This window comes from Emys orbicularis, chromosome 1 (assembly GCF_028017835.1).
Source record: "Emys orbicularis isolate rEmyOrb1 chromosome 1, rEmyOrb1.hap1, whole genome shotgun sequence".
NCBI classification, from domain to species: Eukaryota; Metazoa; Chordata; order Testudines; family Emydidae; genus Emys; species Emys orbicularis.
The window spans coordinates 178042926-178061009 of record NC_088683.1 but is presented as its reverse complement, the minus strand read 5'-3'; the positions used below and the strand labels follow the sequence as shown (position 1 = coordinate 178061009).

General features: G+C 43.3%; 1 protein-coding gene across 2 annotated transcripts in view; it reads right to left on the bottom strand.

The window, feature by feature from the left end:
- ARL6 (ADP ribosylation factor like GTPase 6) overlaps positions 1 to 11133 on the bottom strand; it is a 41486-nt gene extending 30353 nt beyond the window's left edge. For both annotated transcript variants that reach the window (XM_065421748.1, XM_065421756.1), the window contains exons 1-2: positions 11011 to 11133; positions 8140 to 8201 (exon numbers count right to left, since the gene is read on the bottom strand). In XM_065421748.1, coding sequence (XP_065277820.1) covers positions 8140 to 8201; positions 11011 to 11133 — 185 coding nt within the window. The remainder of the gene's footprint in view (positions 1 to 8139; positions 8202 to 11010) is intronic.
- Positions 11134 to 18084: the final 6951 nt, after the last annotated feature.

Genomic DNA, 18084 nt, shown 5'->3' with positions numbered 1-18084 from the left:
GCTGGTCAGAAGGCCACTATATAACTAACCATCTCCCTCCCAAAGCAAGTAAGAGCAACAGGGGGTGTCATAACACTGATAGTATACTTCCAGAAAGTGGATATCTGATCACATTGACGTTTTCTCTTGTGGGGCTCAAGCCTACCTAGTAATGATAGTGACAGTGGCAAGATTTCCATTGATGGTATGCCACCACAGTTCCAGCACACCCAACACTACTCCAGGAACACATTGCTCAAGCTCCTCCCCTTCCCAGGACTCAAGCAGGTTGCTGCACCAAAAAGATATACAACAGATCTGCCTTTCCTCTAGCATCTAGCAAACAAGACAACTGTTCCTTAACTTGGACCATTCCGTGACACAATCCACTTCACTTATCATTGTTCAAATTGGGAGGAACAGCCCAAGAAAACAGAAGAGCAGATATAAGAAACCAGACTCCAGACATCTATCACCCATACACTGCACAGGATCATTATCTAGGAATAGGTCAAAAGCAGACAGCACAAACCACACAAACTAAAATTGATGCCGATTAATGTAAGATCTGACATTAGCAAAAAAATGAAACAATACGTGACTATGCCAGTGATGAAGCACCTGAAAAAGGCTGCATCACTGAGACCTAGCTGGATGACACCAGGAGCCCTGTGCTAGTCCACCCCATTCCTCCAGGATAATCAGTACATCACAGAACAGAACAAGACAAGAAGGCAGGCAGCACTGTATTAATCTTCTCTGCAAACCTCAAATGCAACAGAGGTCCCTCAAGAAAGACAACTTCATTCAAATTCATACACCTATACTAGAAACCAGAGCCAAAGCTAACAGATATTATGCTAGTTTACAGGCCACCACAGACTCAAGGATTCATAAAGAAGCCTTGTTGGCAATGGTGGTGAAATACCCACAGACTACTCATCATTTGACATCAATAAAATCAACAAGGCTACAAGGCAAAAAAGCCCCAAAACTCATCTCCTCACTTGCCTTCCTAGGAGTTTCACAGGTCATCTCAGGTCTAAACCAAGCGGCTGGTTTACTCTGGACCTGAGCTGGAGCCTGTATGTCAAGACAGAAGTCATCACAACCTAGCCACCTTGGATGGGCCATGGCCTCATTAAAGCAGTGGTCAGAGACCTTCCAGCTCGCAGGCAACATGATAGACCAGTAATCCTGATTTGACCAAAAAGACTCTCATACTCCAATATATTCCAAAGCCTGCTAAAGGACAACAGCACTCCATCCACACGGCAGGGAGTCAAAGACTGGGTGAGTCATCATCATTGTACACTATTCTCCACCATTGATGTGCTGACCCCAAACAGCCCCTTCCTACTAATCGCCCACATGGATCTGACTGGTTTTCTGACACCGTGTGCTGGATGAAGAGAGGGATGGAAACTCAAGTACAAAAATGGCGGAAAATAAAGGCTGATACACACGGGACCAAACAAATTCCTCAAAACAAATGTTGGGCTGTATTACAGGCCAAGAGAACCTTTCTATCAGCCTCCACTGAAGCTGCCACATCCAGCCCCAAGTTGCTATCCAGGGTGGCAAACTGCTTTACCAACTTTGAGTGCCTACAACCTGCACCAGTATCGAGCATCAACTGCTGCAAAGTACTGTCATCTTACTTTCCTGAAAAATTCATTTGGGAAGTCTTCTTAAACAGCATGGATCCACTCCACCTGCACTCCCACAGTTCAGTACATTTGTTCATCAAGAAGTTCTGGACATCCAAAAAGAGTCAACTCAAGACTTGAGAATCCAACCCATGCCCCTCTTGCCTTGGTGCCACTAGCATTGGCTTGGTGCTATTAGCATCTGGTGCCACTCCTGTCCTGACCAAAATAGCCAACACATCATTCAGAGAAGGAATCTTCCCTTCTCCCTTCAAACATGTAATAGTCCAATCAACACTGGTTCTAGAAAACAACCACCCAATCTCAAACCTCATATTCCTAAACACGTTCACAGATAAGCTACCGAAGGCCAAGCTCATCTAACTGAACTGAATACTCTACACCTGGCACAATCTGGATTCAGGCCAGGCAATAGAACTGAAACAGCTTTAGTGCCATTGATGGATGAGCTCTTCTTGCCAACAGATAGAGGGCAGACATCCATTCTCCTCCGCATGGACTTCTCCGCAGCATTTGATACTGTTGACCATGAGATACTGCCATCTCATTTGAGAGAAGTGGCAGGGTTACAGAGTAATGCACTAAAATGGTTTGGGTGCATCCGTCCAGGAAGGACTCAAAGAGTATTTATGGGAAACTACACCTGCACCACTAGACCTCTCACTTGTGGAGTCCCACAAGGAATAATTCTCTCTCCAGGCCTTTCCAACATCTACATGCAGCCGCTAGGTGAACTGACCAGATGACAGACTGAAGTGTCAGTAATATACACATCACTTACGACCACACTGTCACCATGCCTCAGTGGGTCACAGCTGAGAATGCCAGATTCAGGACAGACTACTGAGAAATAGGGCAGACTCACCACACACCTGCGGTTATTCTATTATTAGATTATACCAAGCCAATAACAAAAGTAAACTTCTGTCTCACCACATTGGTTAACAGGAAGTCAAAAATGCAGTCTTCTTAGGCATTCCAGCCAGACACTGGACTCTATGATGAGCGATTACGGAAAACCAATTTTATCAAACAAAGGATTCTTCTGATCTCAAGAGATCAGCCACATAGCCAGGTCAATATATAACTCAGATCTTACCCAATAATCAGGGCCGGCTCCAGGCACCAGCCCACCAAGCTGGTGCTTGGGGCGGCACCTGGAGGGGGGCGGCACGGCGCTCTGGCCCGAGTGCGGGGCCGCGACTGGGCTCGCCGCCCTCCCCGCGGCGCTGCCTCTGGCCGCCGGGGAGAGCGGAGCCCCGACGGGGCTCTCCGCCCTCCCGCCGGCGCAGCCTCTGGCCGCCACGGAGAGCGGAGCCCCGGCCGGGCTCGCCGCCCTCCCCCCCGCTCTGGCCGCCGGGGCTCACCGCCCTCCCCTGGGGCGGCGGGGGGGGGGCGGGGCGGCAGGAGGCTTTTTTGGCTGGGGCGGCAAAAAAGCCAGAGCCGGCCCTGCCAATAATCACGTTGCTGACAATCTTTTAGTAATTAAAATCTAAAGGTTTATTAATAAAAGAAAAGAAGAGAGTTACAATGGTTAGTAGATAATACACCTCTACCCCCGATATAACGCGACCCGATATAACACGAATTCGGATATAACGCGGGAAAGCAGAGCTCCGGGGGGGCGGGGCTGCATGCTCCGGTGGATCAAAGCAAGTTCAATATAACGCGGTTTCACCTATAACGCGATAAGATTTTTTGGCTCCCGAGGACAGCGTTATATCGGGGTAGAGGTATATACATATAATAATTGCAAAGTTCTTATATCAGGTTTGTAGCAGTGATGTTATAGACTGCTGGCTTGTCAGGTTTCTCTGGTAACTTCCAAAAGATTGGAAGGTTCTCAGTCCATAGTCCAATATGCTCCTTTTAGCTGTAAATCCACAATCAAGAAAATCAGAGCAAGAAAGAGGCAAAATGAAGTCATCCCAGGAGTCTTCTACACTCTTTGCCATGTGCCTGGAAATTTTCTGTTTCAAACAAAGCTCACAGCCCTGTCTATGGAAAGTTACTGGCACAAGAGGGAGTCCAGGGTCACATGAGTATATCACATGTCCTTACATGGCTTAATGACTCACATGGGGTAGTGATTGGCCTATTGGAGCCTGAAGTATACGCAGGAGGAGCCATCGGGGCGGAATGAGTTTCTTCTGTGGCCCATTGTGAGAGTTAAGTGTCTTTGATGGGCCATCAATACAAAGCTGTCTACTTAGATTACTCCTGAGGGAATTCTGCACCAAAAAATTAAAAATTATGTGCACAATATTTTAAATTCTGCAAATTTTATTTGCCAATAAATAAATGTGGCTCCAGCATGGCAGTGGGGAACACTGGCCACTGGCTATACTGAGGTGGGAGATCGCCCTGAAGCCCCCACATTCCCCGGCACAGGGACTCGGAAGTGGGGCTGCACCTGACCCTGACAGTTCAAGCGCTGGGCCTGCCCCAGAAACATCCCGGGGCCCTGCCCCTCTGTGCCAGGTGCGGGTGGGCAGGCTCAGCCCAGCAGGATCCAAGTGTGGAGGGACTTAGTGTGGGGGGAGTGGTTTCTCTGTGGGGCAATCTGGATGTGGGCGGCTCAGTGGGAGATCTGGATGCACAGGGGCTTGTTGGGGGTTTCTGGGTGCAGGGGCAATGGGACTCTACAGGGGATCCAAGTGAAGGTGGCTGGGGCTCAGCAGGGAGCGTCTGGGTGGCGGTCCAGGCGCAGCTGACTGGGGATCAGAGAGGTGGGGATCTGAGTGTGGGGAGCTCGTCTGAGGGGTCCAGGTATAGATGGGTAGGGCTTGTCAGGGTGAGGGTTCAATGGGCCTGCTTAACGGGAGAACCCCAGCTGCTGCCAAAGGGACACCGCATGCCGGGTTCCCATTCCCCCCTGCGATTCCCCTATCTCTTTTTCTTCTCCAGCCCCTGCCCTTCATTCCCACATTCCCCTCCCCTTGCCCTATTCCACCCTCTTCCTTCCCCACTACCTCTTCCCCCCCCCCCACACCGTCCCTTCCCTCATTTCCCCCACCCCCACTTCCCCAACCCCACCACGGGCACTCACTGTTGCACAAAAAACAGGAAGGCTCCCAGCACACAGAAGGGGAGCATGACTTTCACTAAGACCCAGGAGGCAGCCTTCAGCTGCAGAATCAGTGGAGCCGAGACGCAACCTCCTTCAGCTGGGCAGCTCTGCGCTTGCAGAAATGAGGGGGAGGCAGTGGCACGAAACCCTGTGTGCCCCCCCCACCCATGCCTCGTCTCTGTTTGGAGGGGGGCAATCCCCCCCGAACTGTGCCAATGGTCACCCCCCCCCACCCCCAGGCTTCCCTGCCATTTTCTGCAGGGAAGCACAGGAATTCTGTAGGGAGGGGGGGGTGTTTTCTGCGGACATGCAGAATCCCTCCAGGAGTACTAGATATAAATCGTATCTGGTAGGTGGTGCCCAGGAATACAGCACATATGTAAGATGCCAGTATATAGTCAATATTTATAACTTCAGGTACAAAAATGATACATGAATATAAACAGGATAATCATACTCAGCAAATCATAACTTTTCCATTGACATCTTGCATGACATGCTTTGTACAAGATTTGTTGCAATTGTCTAACAGTGGCAATATTAATGATATGAATGGTCATATTTCAATCACACACCAATATCACCAAGATACCCCAGTGATTGGACAGCTCATGGTATGTGATTGGACAGTTGGCTCAAGCTTAATACACCTGAGAAAGACAGAAATGATGCTGGTAGGCAGAAGAAAACATTTTGAGGAATTTGCAGCCACAATGCAGTCTTCTTTGCTTGAAGGTGCTCATGCAGAATTCATTAATTTGGTCTGTAGTTTGAAAGAACTCTTGGATTCCTTGCTGATGCTAAGCTCTCACATAGCAGCATTTGTGATGAATGCTTTCTATCATCTTCAGTTGATTAGGAGACTTCAACGCATCCTGGTGAACGATTTCCTGGCCTCTGTTATTCACGCCTTCATCACTTCGCAGCCAGACTACAACAATGTGATAGTGCAGGGGTAGGCAACCTATGGCACGCGTGCCGAAGGCGGCACGTGAGCTGATTTTCAGTGGCACTCACACTGTGTGGGTCCTGGCCACCAGTCTGGGGGGCTCTGCATTTTAATTTAATTTTAAATGAAGCTTCTTAAACATTTTAAAAACCTTATTTACTTTACATACAATAATAGTTTAGTTATTTATTATAGACTTATAGAAAGAGACCTTCTAAAAACGTTAAAATGTATTACTGGCATGCAAAACCTTAAATTTGAGTGAATAAATGAAGACTCGGCACAGCACTTCTGAAAGGTTGCTGACCCCTGTGATAGTGATACACTAGGGCAGGGGTCGGCAACGTTTGGCACACGGCTCGCCAGGGTAAGCACCCTGGCGGGCCGGGCCAGTTTTATTTACCTGCTGACGTGGCAGGTTCGGCCGATCGCGGCCCCCACTGGCCGCGGTTCGCTGTCCCGGGCCAATAGGGGCGGCGGGAAGCGGCGCGGGCGAGCGATGTGCTGGCCACGGCTTCTCGCCACCCCCATTGGCCCGGGACGGCGAACCGCAGCCAGTGGGGGCTGCGATCGGCCGAACCTGCCGCGTCAGCAGGTAAATAAAACTGGCCCGGCCTGCCAGGGCGCTTACCCTGGCGAGCCGCGTGCCAAACGTTGCCGACCCCTGCACTAGGGCATGAAGTCTTCAGCACTTAGGAAACTTTGATTAGTAAATACATTTCTCAGCGACACAGGCCACCATGAATACATCAAAGCTGTCCTCTGATCTCTACACTTGACTGTGGTCAACAACTAAGCTCCTCTGGCACAAGAGAACTTTCTACAATAAGAGCATATAAAGCTTATCTGTGCGGTAGACAGAACTTTCTCAGGGGCCAGTCTGAGACTGTGGAATGAAATCCTTCACAAACTAGGGACCATCACAAACCTCACCACCTTTCACTTTAAGTGCAAACTGCATTTCTTTGTGCTTACCTTCTCTAACATAAATACATACCACCACCACCACCTATATTTAAGCAAAAATCCCCAAACAAAACAATAACCCTAAAGCCCTACCAAAACAAGACACTCCACTTCTCCACCTGGGAGAGGATGAGAGAACAAACACTACATGACTGATGTGCAGTCACATTGCTTAATGCACTGCTAGAAGGTACTCAGGTACTATGGTGATGAGCACAGTGTAAAAACCTAGCTATATAAGAAGATTCCAGGAATTGTCAGTGTATGTCATTCTGAAGCCTAACATGTCTGTTGAATCAGTGTGAAGTGACGGAAACAGCTACAAGCATGGTTGAGAGCTTTTTTTATTCAGAATATCATGAGGCTGAATCATCACTGGGTCTCACAGTCTGTTACAGCTCAGTAAGTTCTGAGCCATTTTGACTTTTACATATTTGGAGTGTATAGATACAGTAAGGCATGCATCTATTACTCCTGGGGAAATTCTGCACCATTAAAAATTCTGTGCACAATATTTTAAAATTCTGCATATTTTGTCAAAATAACACAATATAATCATGCCTGTTTCATTTATTTTGGCAATTTATTTCTGTAAGCAAGTACGTCTGTAACAATACAGACCAGACAGATTCCTTACTAGGCATATTAATACAGAACTGAAGAAAGCATTTTAAACACTCTTGTTATGTATGAAAATGTGATTGCCACTCTGCACCTCCCCTGCTAACCAACTCAAAAAGCAGATAAAGGACAGCAATACAGAAGGATGTATACTGTCCTCTCCTAGCAGTGGTCAAAGCATTGTGATTTGTAGGTGATACCAGGTGACCCAAAGCAATTACAAATATTACTCCCATCAATCCCAGTCCAAGCAAGAAACTCATGAATTTCTTGCAGGTCTCCCAACCAATAGGCCACATTACTTTGAAGACTACCTGCACACCTTTTTCAAAATATTGTCAAGTTACATTAGGGGTTTTTCATTATTCTCCCATATTTTTTCAATTTTTTTAGACACACAAGTGGGGTGTGTTGAGGCAATTGCCTGTCTACCATCCTTCTTGAAACTGATGATTTCCCCCTCTTTTCCTGACTTTAAACAATGCAGCTTTCCTATTGTCAAGGCTACAGCCACCATTTTTCAGTTAATGAGAGAAGACTGAGATCCCTTCAAAGTATCTCAGTGATACTTCTTAACCTAGTACAGGTTAATATTCAGCAATTTGAGACATGCCTAAAGACTACACACACGGAATCGGTAGAGTCCCAGCCCTACTGATTCTATAAGTGAGGCCAGGAATCAAAGCCAAGTCTCGCATGCGGTACTGCAAAACATTATTGGCCTCTTCACACATTAGAGAGCAGCACTAGTACATACAACATATTATGATACAGCAACATGAGTGACTCAAATGACACTTCATTACGTCACCACACATCATCACGTTTGATTACATCACACTGAAAGAGAAAGACTAATTTCGTGTACACAAAAGTAGTGTTACCTGGATGTCTTGAATTTTTCTATACTGAATCCTATTGTTGGAACTATGTCTTGAGTTTGAGCCTTAAAAAGAGAAAATTCATGTTTTACAACAAACTCATTAAGTTAGAAACACAGCTACTGAAATGTAACCATTTCTAAATTATTTATATTCCCACAAATTTTGGTGCAATATATAATATTCAGGAAACATTTGAGTAACATAGAAGACCTCTGGATGGACATGGCAGGTACTTAACATACTTTCCCAGGATTTCCTCGATCTCAAGATCCAAGTTTTGGATTTTCTAGCAAAAAAAATGGAGACCTTGTATTACCTATGGCCAAGGCTCGGGAGTGAGGATGTTTCAGCCTTAATACTGAATTCTCTTGCTTTTGCAACGAACTTTAATTTATAGTTTCTGTACAGACTACATACTGACCAGAGCTAAGTAACATACTATCACAGAAAGTGATAGCTTTCTGGGTTGAAGAGTTACCAATGAGGTCAGAGTACAAAGAATCCAAGTATTTTTACCCTCTGGAGGTCACAGTTTCAACCCAAAGAGAAGTATATTATACCTCAACACTTTTAAATAGAAAGTGAGGACATATTGTCCTAATATTCTTTATCACAAGCTACAGCAGGAACCTATTTACGTTGGGAAGCAGTAGCTTGAATTTTTAGGTTCTTATGTTGACCTAGTTTTTAGTCAACTACCAGAGCACTTCAAAGAAAGTACCATGTTTACCAAAGAAGGGAAGGTTGGGACAAAACAGAGCACCACAGCTCAACAAAAAGCCTGGTTACCAGAGCAACTTTTCTGGAAAGTTGGTGCAATATGACAGAATCTTTCAGAAAAAAACAATAACAAGGTTGCAAAGAGTCCAGCTATTTGAGAAAATAGGAGGCTCTAAAATCTTATAAAAGATATTTACAAGCAACTGGCTTTCCCCCACATATACACTAAAACTGGCTTAGTTTATTGATATTTAAAACAGTTATGAAAAAAAAAGTTATTTTCACCACCACAAGTAGTAGTTTGGCCAGCAGTTTCCATCATTAAGAAGTCATGACTCTGCACTGAACACAGAAGGTACAACATGGGGGGAGGGATAGCTCAGTGGTTTGAGCATTGGCCTGTTAAACACAGGGTTGTGAGTTCAATCCTTGAGGGGGCCATTTAGGGAACCGGGGTAAAAATCTGTCTGGGGATTGGTCCTGCTTTGAGCAGGACTAGATGACCTCCTGAGGTCCCTTCTAAACCTGATATTCTATGATTCTAACTTTCCTTTAAGGATATCTTATACTAGAAATTACAGATGACTTCTTTGAATTTTATAACTAAGCAGTGGAGAACAAAATTCTATCTGGCAGGTAAAAAAGGGAGTTTTTTTTTTTAAATGCCTCTCTCAAGCTCTCTTTCCAAGGTGACTGCTCAGCCTGAAATATATTCATTGGCTTTGTACTCTGATGATTAGCTGACAGTTCAGAGCAATTTGTCAGGTGAACTAATTCATTTATCAAAATTAGTAGTTTTCAGGGACTCTGATCTAATGAAGTTTGTTACATTTTAACAAATTAATAAAATAGTGTTATTGCATATTTTCACTTTACAATACATTCACAAATAACTACCATAATGTGATTGATGAAGTAAACAGGAGGAGACAGTTTCTACTTGCTTTACTCATATAATTAGCTTATCTATTTTAGGGTTTTCTATTGTGCCCATCACTGCCATATCTTAGTGCTAATTTCAAGTCTTGACCCATACTCTGGATACTGCACTGTTTTGAGGCATATTATAAAAACAGATATTATAATAAGATCCCAAGGTCATCACTTTTGAGAACAAAGCCAGAAACATAATAATGTGCTGGTTGTGGTAGCTTGCATCTTGCTAAAAAGTAATTTTATAGATATCTAGTTTACATTTATAGATCCAATTACATTTTATCAGAAGCAAAATTACTGGAGCAAGAAACATTAGACTCTCAGTACCTTTATAAATTGCAACTTGATATGACATGCTTTTGCTAAAAAGTCTCCTCTAAGATATCAATCTTCATTTAAATATATAATAGGATATTAAGAAACAAACTATGTTTAGTGATAGTTAAGGTTACATCAGGCTACACATAACCCACCAGAATCCTTGAATGCATGGAAATAAAATGGTGGGGAAGAGTCTCCAGTTTTCAATGCTATAGTCACTCCAAATGTCATTCAGTTCTATCGCCAAACCATATCAAAGAGCAATATGTACCCTTCATCACACTCAGTTACACAAAACATCGATGGTGAACTCACACTCTCTTTTTAGCAATGGATTAGTACATCTGATGGTCACAGTCCATTAATTTGGAAAGTACCAATGCTGAATTCACCATAAAAGTTTTGCATTCTCACTCTTAATTTCCTAGTTATGTAGCATCATCTTTAATCATTAATAGTCTAAAACAAAGATAATGATGTTTACAGACAAGTGCTAGTTGCAGTAAAACTGTACTTGTCCCAAATCATTAAAGTTTCAAACTATAATATTTTTTTCTTCAAAATAAAAACAGTTTCCACAGCCCACTTCTAATCTCGTCCATCATAAACCCTTCTTTATCCTGTGATCTGAGAAGACACTAGGCATATTAGTAGGTGGTGGTGGTGGTTTTTTTAAACACAATTTAAAAAAAAAAAAAAAAGATATAAGAGAGAGAGAGAGAGAGAGAGCGAGCGCGCGCGCCAGGTTTGCAAATGGACTGAAGCTTTTTTTTTTTTTGGTATTTGTATACATTATATTTTCTTAGCTTATAAACAGACCTTCACTTTTTTCCTCCATCAACCTTGCAATAACATTTGGTAATAGAGAGTTAGCAGTGAACTGAGGCTACTTACATTTGAAGGTTTAAGTTTATTAATGATAGTTGTTTTGCCACTATTGTCCAACCCAAGGCACAAAACATGAACCTCCTTCTTCTTCAGGCCAAGCCATCCTGCTAGCTTATCAAACAATCCCATGATTCTGATTCAATGCACAGAGACCACCTGTGATTCAGAAGAATAGAAAAGGAAATCGCTATTTAAAATGGTTACGGTACCAGAGGTCTAGCACAGTAGGTAGGCATGTGGGTCAGAAGTCCTCAGGCTTTTAAGAGGACAATATGAATAAGACCCTATACAAGCAGTGTCACGGCAGGTTTGGTTAATACAGAAAGTAAATAGAGTGTAAGCTGATTACTGGGAAGAAGCTTGACACAAAAGTAGATTGTGCTTATATAGACAGTGTTATAAGTAGCCAATGTCCTTGTCAGTATTGCTAGCCAACGAATCATTAGTCAAACTGTTCTAATGATACAAATGCCAACAAGACTGTAGCACTTCATTATCTTTTACTAAACTTCACCAATGAGATTTATGTAATATTTTAAACTATCAGAAGTCCAGCCAGTCATCACAATTTACATCATAAAATCTTCATGTTGTAATTTTGCAAAATAACATTTGCCTTTTCACACACCTACTGTAAGGTTATTGAAACCAAAACTGTAAATAAAGTATGATTAATTGAAACCATAACTGAAATGAGTTATTTATGATGGTATTAAGAACTGTACATTAGGAAATAATTAACTGTAAACAGAAACTGATTATGACGGATTAGTCAGAGATGTAGCCAGACAACATAACACACTGCTACTTGTTAGAGGGAAGCCAAATTGTTACTTAGGCCCAGAAACTATCTTTGTTCAGCAGTAGGGGACTAAAAGGAGCTTGTGTTGTGAATTCTCTTACAGCATCTGCTTGGACATACTGCATATAGAAAATTAAGAACTGGCAGTCCTTGAAAGCTACAATCAGGGAATAATTTCAACATGTGATAATTGACATTGCAGGTCTGTGGCACTCTAATAAAACATACATAATGCCAAAAGAATTTTCAGGAGGAAAAAAAATTTCCACCCTGTATAGAGAACAGAACTATACACAACTCAGTTCCAGACACTGTTGGTGAATTTAGATTACCAAGAAACTTTCTGGAGGCTGGGAGAAGGAGGAAAGGAAAGCTGATAAAGACTATTCAATCCCATTAGCTCAACAACTCCTTACAATATGAAAACCAAGATTAGAATAATTTACTAGTTAAATGTTCAAACACATTTAAAAGAAAATTACAGTTATTTTACCCACCACATTAGCTTAAAGTACGCGTTGCAAGAAGTGGCTGTAGAAGAAAGTCTACTTAGAACAGATTTATAATTTCTATTATGTACTGTGTCTGAAACACACTGCTTCGGGAATTCTACTAATATATTGTGTAGCTATATGTTCAGCAGCATGTGTCTTGATTAAGTTGCTACCGAAGTAGTTTAAGTTATTTGCTATTGGTAGTATTTCCTTTACAAATAGGAGTTTGTCAATGAACTGCCATAACTGGTTAATTTTCATTTTTTTTTCTAGCTCTTCTTGATTCTGTTTGGTACAATAAAAGCTTTTTTACATTTCTGGATACAAACGTAAAGCTTGTACTTTGCAAAAATGAACCCGACAAGAATCCTGTTCTCCAAAACATGCCATTTTGTTGTCTGCACAAGAGATTTGCCAGTATTCTGAAAGAGTAGCCAAAGAGAAAAGATACTTTCTGTTGAAAATTCTATAGTACAGTACAATGACAAAGACTCTTTTTTCTCTTTTAGCTGACTTGGTCACTTGTGATAGTTTGATGATAAAAAAGAGTCACTCCGATGTTGACAGAATTAGCAAAGAACATAAATGCTATAAAGGTACACACTTCTCTTTTGAGCGGATGTTCTAGAAAACTGAAAACTTACCTTTACTAAAACCTACAATAGCGATCTTAATGTAACACAGAAGTTATACTGTATGTTTATTTTTTAAGAGCATGAAAAGTCAAGTTTTCAACACCACATAAACTCATCCACATTACACACATCAGGCATATTTAAGTATATCAAGTATATCAACATGAATATTAATCAAAGAACATATTTAACAAGAAAATACAGGAACAGAATATACTACATATATGCAATGCTGCTCAATTAACATTGCTGTTGGGAACTTCACTTCTGCACTTTTTTTTTTTTTCCCCCCCCCAGTGATTTCACCTGGGCTGCTCTATTGTGGCAACAGCTATTTTATTATAAATATTATTGTTTAACAGCATAATAGTGTCATTGCTTAATATTAGGTATAAAATTCTAAAATGAGATTAGAATTATTTAAATGCCAACAGTGGGGACTGGGTGCCAGCCTTACAACAGCAGCAGACAGGTTTCTGCAAGGCTGGGTTAACAAAGGTTTTAACTTCACCAACAGAAAAAGAAAAAAAGTTACTGTTTTAAGAAAGTCAAGCATTTGCAAGATATGTAGGACACAGAAAAAAATGCTGTTAGTGCCCCAAATCTAAGAAGCTAGTATTTTTTGTCATTATTATTTTTCCTCCCTAAACATTAAGCTAGTTTGTTTGAAAGACAGCAGAGAGAGAGAGAGAGAGAGAGAGAGAGAGTGTGTGTGTGTGTGTTTGTTTGTTTGTTTCAATAAAGCACTTACAGGCTAATTCATGGAAAGAGTCCTAGCAGCGGCCTAGAAATTCCACCCATCTACCTCAATAGGTGGGGGAACTTGATGGTGCTGGCAGTGAAAGACGACAGCCCCAGCCATAAGGGAGACACTAGCAGCGTCTTAGAAGCAGATCCCATATCCTTGCTTAAGCCCACTGGTCCATGTAGGCAGGAAACATGCAGAGTGATGACACAAAGGAGAGAGGGGCTTCAGAAGACTGCAAAAGTCTTAGATGCCAGATGAGCATATTCTCAAGCAATTTCTGAACTGCTTAAAACTTTATTTTCTATCCCACTAAAGCAGGGGCTGGCAAACTTTTTGGCCTGAGGGCCGCATCGGGTTTCATAAATTGTATGGAGGGCCGGTTAGGGGAGGGGGTCGTGGCCCAGCCCCCACCTCCTATCTGCCCCCCCCCGGACTCCTGCCCCATCCAACCCCCCCTGTTCCCTGACAGCCCCTCTGGGACAACTGCCCCATCCACACACCCCTGTCCCCGGACCCCCAGCGCCCCATGCAACCCCTCCTCATTCCTGATGGCCCCCACAGGACCCCTACCCTATCCAACCACCCCTTCTCCCTGTCCCCTGATTGCCCCCGGAACCCCTGCCCGACTGCCCCCTGCCACCCCATCCAAACCCCCCTCCTTCCTGACTGCCCCCCAGGACCCCTGCCCCCATTCAACCCCATTTCCCCCCCGACCACCATCCACATCCCCGCCCCCTGACCACCACCCCGAACTCCCCTGCCCTCTATCCAATCCCCACTGCTCCCTGCCCCCTTACCCTGCTGCCTGGAGCACCAGTGGCTGGCAGCGCTACAGCCGCGCCACCCGGCTGGAGCTGGGCCACACCGCCGCCGCCGCCACCATGCAGCACAGAGACCGGGCCGGGCTCTGCAGCTGCGCTGCCCCAGGAGCTCACAGACCCCGCCGCCCAGAGCATTGCGCCGGCAGCGGAGCGAGCGAGATGAGGCTGCGGGGGAGGGGGAACAGCAGGGGAGGGGCCAGGGGCTAGCCTCCTGGGCCAGGAGCTCAGGGGCTGGGCAGGACGGTCCCGCGGGCCGTAGTTTGCCCACCCCTGCTGTCAAGGCTGTATCCCCACTTTGAACTTTAGGGTACAAATGTAGGGGCCTGCATGAGGACTTCTAAGCTAACTACCAGCTTAGTTCTGGTCCGCTGCCACCATTCCCTACCCTGGGAAGCTTTTAGCAAACCTTTCACCAATTCCCTGGTGAATACAGATCCAAACTCCTTGGATCTTAAACAAGGAGAAATTGACCCTTCCCCCCTCCTTCCTTTCACCAACTCCTGGTGAATACAGATCCAAACCCCCTTGGATCTTAAAACAAGGAGAAATCAATCAGGTTCTTAAAAAGAAGCCTTTTAATTAAAGAAAAAGGTAAAAATCATCTCTGTAAAATCAGTATGGAAAATAACTTTACAGGGTAATCAAACTTAAAGAGCTCAAAGGACCCCCCTCTGTCTTAGGTTCAAAGTATAGCAAACAAAGATAAACACTCTAGTAAAAGGTACATTTACAAGTTGAGAAAACAAAGTAAATGTAGGACGCCTTGCCTGGCTTTTACTTACAATTTTGAAATAAGAGCGACTTGTTTAGAAAGATGGGGAGAACCTGGATTGATGTCTGGTCCCTCTCAGTCCCAAGAGCGAACCACCCTTAAAACAAAGAGCACACAAAAGCCTTTCCCCCCCCCAAGATTTGAAAGTATCTTGTCCCCTTATTGGTCCTTGGGGTCAGGTGTCAGCCAGGTTACCCGAGCTTCTTAACCCTTTACAGGTAAAAGGATTTTGGAGTCTCTGACCAGGAGGGATTTTAGTACGGTACACAGGAGAGCTGTTACCCTTCCCTTTATAGTTATGACACCTGCACTAAAGCAAACAAGTGGACATGAAATACACAATCCTCAATGAGATCTTTATACTTACCCAGTTTCAAACTGAGGCCATTTTTTCTAGCAGCATTCAATAAATAACAGTTTATAATTTTATTAAAGAACAAACACAGAAAAAATGTACTCCCAGTCACCTGCCCTTCACCCTCCAACATGCCCTCCCCTTAGTTAAATAGAAAAATGACAGTTAAGTTAATCTTTGGGAAAAAACTAAACATGAAAATTTTCAGAAAGTCATGTGTGTGAAAACAAGGAATTTTACTGGAAGTTCTGCCATCTCAACTACAGCAGATGTGAATAGCACCTTCTATTATAAAGAGAGCTAGAGCATTGTTGATCCCTCCCTCCCATCTTTGTTTCTTGGCTTCCTATTCCACTAATCAATAATTGTCAATACCCTGGATAATGCTAAGGAGCAGCATACCCCTGTTGTACATAAATGCAAGATATAGTTTTAATCAAATATCTTATTATGGTCACCAGAATCAAAAAGTGGATTATAACCGAATTTAAATCCATTTAGAAGATATGAACAATGCTTCTAACTCATAACAAGCAAACAACATTAGAAAAAAAATCAAGGATGATACTCTCAATTTCAGCCATAGAACTAGAATGAACAGAGGCCTACAGACAAGAATTATTTAACTTAATAAATGCCATAGAGTGAGTAAATTCAGAACAGGGAAACCCCACAGATTAATGTTAAAGCATTTTTTTACTTCATGTGGTAGACGGTGCCATAAAGGAAAGGTAAATAAATTTGATGGATATTTTAAAGTTCAGTGACACATAACTGTGATACATTATGAGTCTTGTCTACCTGAGGAAATGAGATGTGTTTAGCATGTGTAGGCTAACATGTTAACATTGTTTTTAAATATTATTGGGAGACTGGTATGAGGATAGGCTGGAGGGGTCTGGGACAGTAGGAATCAGGCTTCAGAGTGAAGAGAAAACAGAGGCAGAAGGTTTTCTGCAACCACTTGAAAATATTCTTCTCAGAAACTGGACTAGAACCCAGGATCCCAAGTCTTAACTTTCTTCTGCAATTAGCAAAGAGCTATGAAATCCACAGGCAAAATGTGTCCCTTCTCTCCCTTTAGTGGCTGGCCCACAAAGATGATAACTCTGCTACTCTCAGTCTGAAAGCTCAAGTGGCACAGGTGGAGCTAAAGGTCCAAACACTGCTGATAATCCACACGGGTGTCAATGATTCTACATGATGGAATGCAGTTTTTTTAGTTTGCTCTTTTAAAAAGCTAGGAAATTATATATAAAGAGCGACAGTAAAAGAAAATTGAGGTTATAAAGTCAGGCACTCAAAAATTAAAAAATGCCAAAACTAAAGTTGACCAAGCAACCTTAGTTTGGCCCCTAATGACTTATGATACAGTCTTGAATCACATGGTCAGATACTATTTTTTTCCAGCCTCATTCAGTGCATGGGGAAATGAATGAGGATTGTGTAGTAAAGGAGACTGTTGTCTGTAGAACCCCAGTCTCATTTGTTGAAGAAGCTGGAAGGTGTGTACTGAGTAAGGTAGGAGATTATCATTACAGGAAGAGAAATGATAGTCTCATGGTTAAGACAGTTGAATGCTGCCCTGGAGAACTGCCATTGCCAGAGTTACTATGTGATGCAGGGCAAATTCCTGAAACTTCAAGTGGTCACTAATTCTGTTTTACTCATTTTCAGGGTGTCCAACTTAGAACCCAGTGGGCTACGTGCAGAACCGCTGAGCAAACACAGCTACAATTGATGTCAGCTAGAGCTGTGCTTGAATAGATAAGATGCTATATAATACTAAGTACTCCAAAAAAACACGCCATACGCACATCATATTGGTCACCCCAAATTAGTGGATACCTTGGATATTAACATCTCTGTCTCAGGTTCCCAAGTGTTAAAAAGGGGATACCACCATCCACTTGTTAATACTATACATTATACAAGGCACTGGTGAGACCTCATCTGGAATACTGTGTGCAATTCTGGTCTCCCATGTTTAAGAAAAATGATTCAAACTGGAACAGAAGGGCTACTAGGATAATCAGAGGAATGGAAAACCTACCTTATGAGAAGAACCTCAAAGAGCTTGGCTTGTTTAGCCTAACTAAAATAAGGCTGAGGGGAGGTAGAATTGCTCTCTATAACTACATCAGAGGAATAAATACCAGTGCAGGAGAGGAATTATTTTACACAAGAACAAATGGCTATAAACTGGCCATCACCAAATTTAAGTACGGAATTAGAGGAAGGCTTGTAAACATCTGAGGAGTGAGGTTCTGGAATAGCCTTCCAAAGGCGGCAGTGGGGGCAAAAAACTTAACTGGCTTCAAAACTGAGCCTGATAAGTTTATGGAGGGTATGGTACCATAGGCACCGACTTCCCTTCTGCCCGGTGGCTGCTCAACACCCCCCCCACCCCACCTCTTCCCGCCTCTGTACCGCCCTACCCCCATTCCACCACC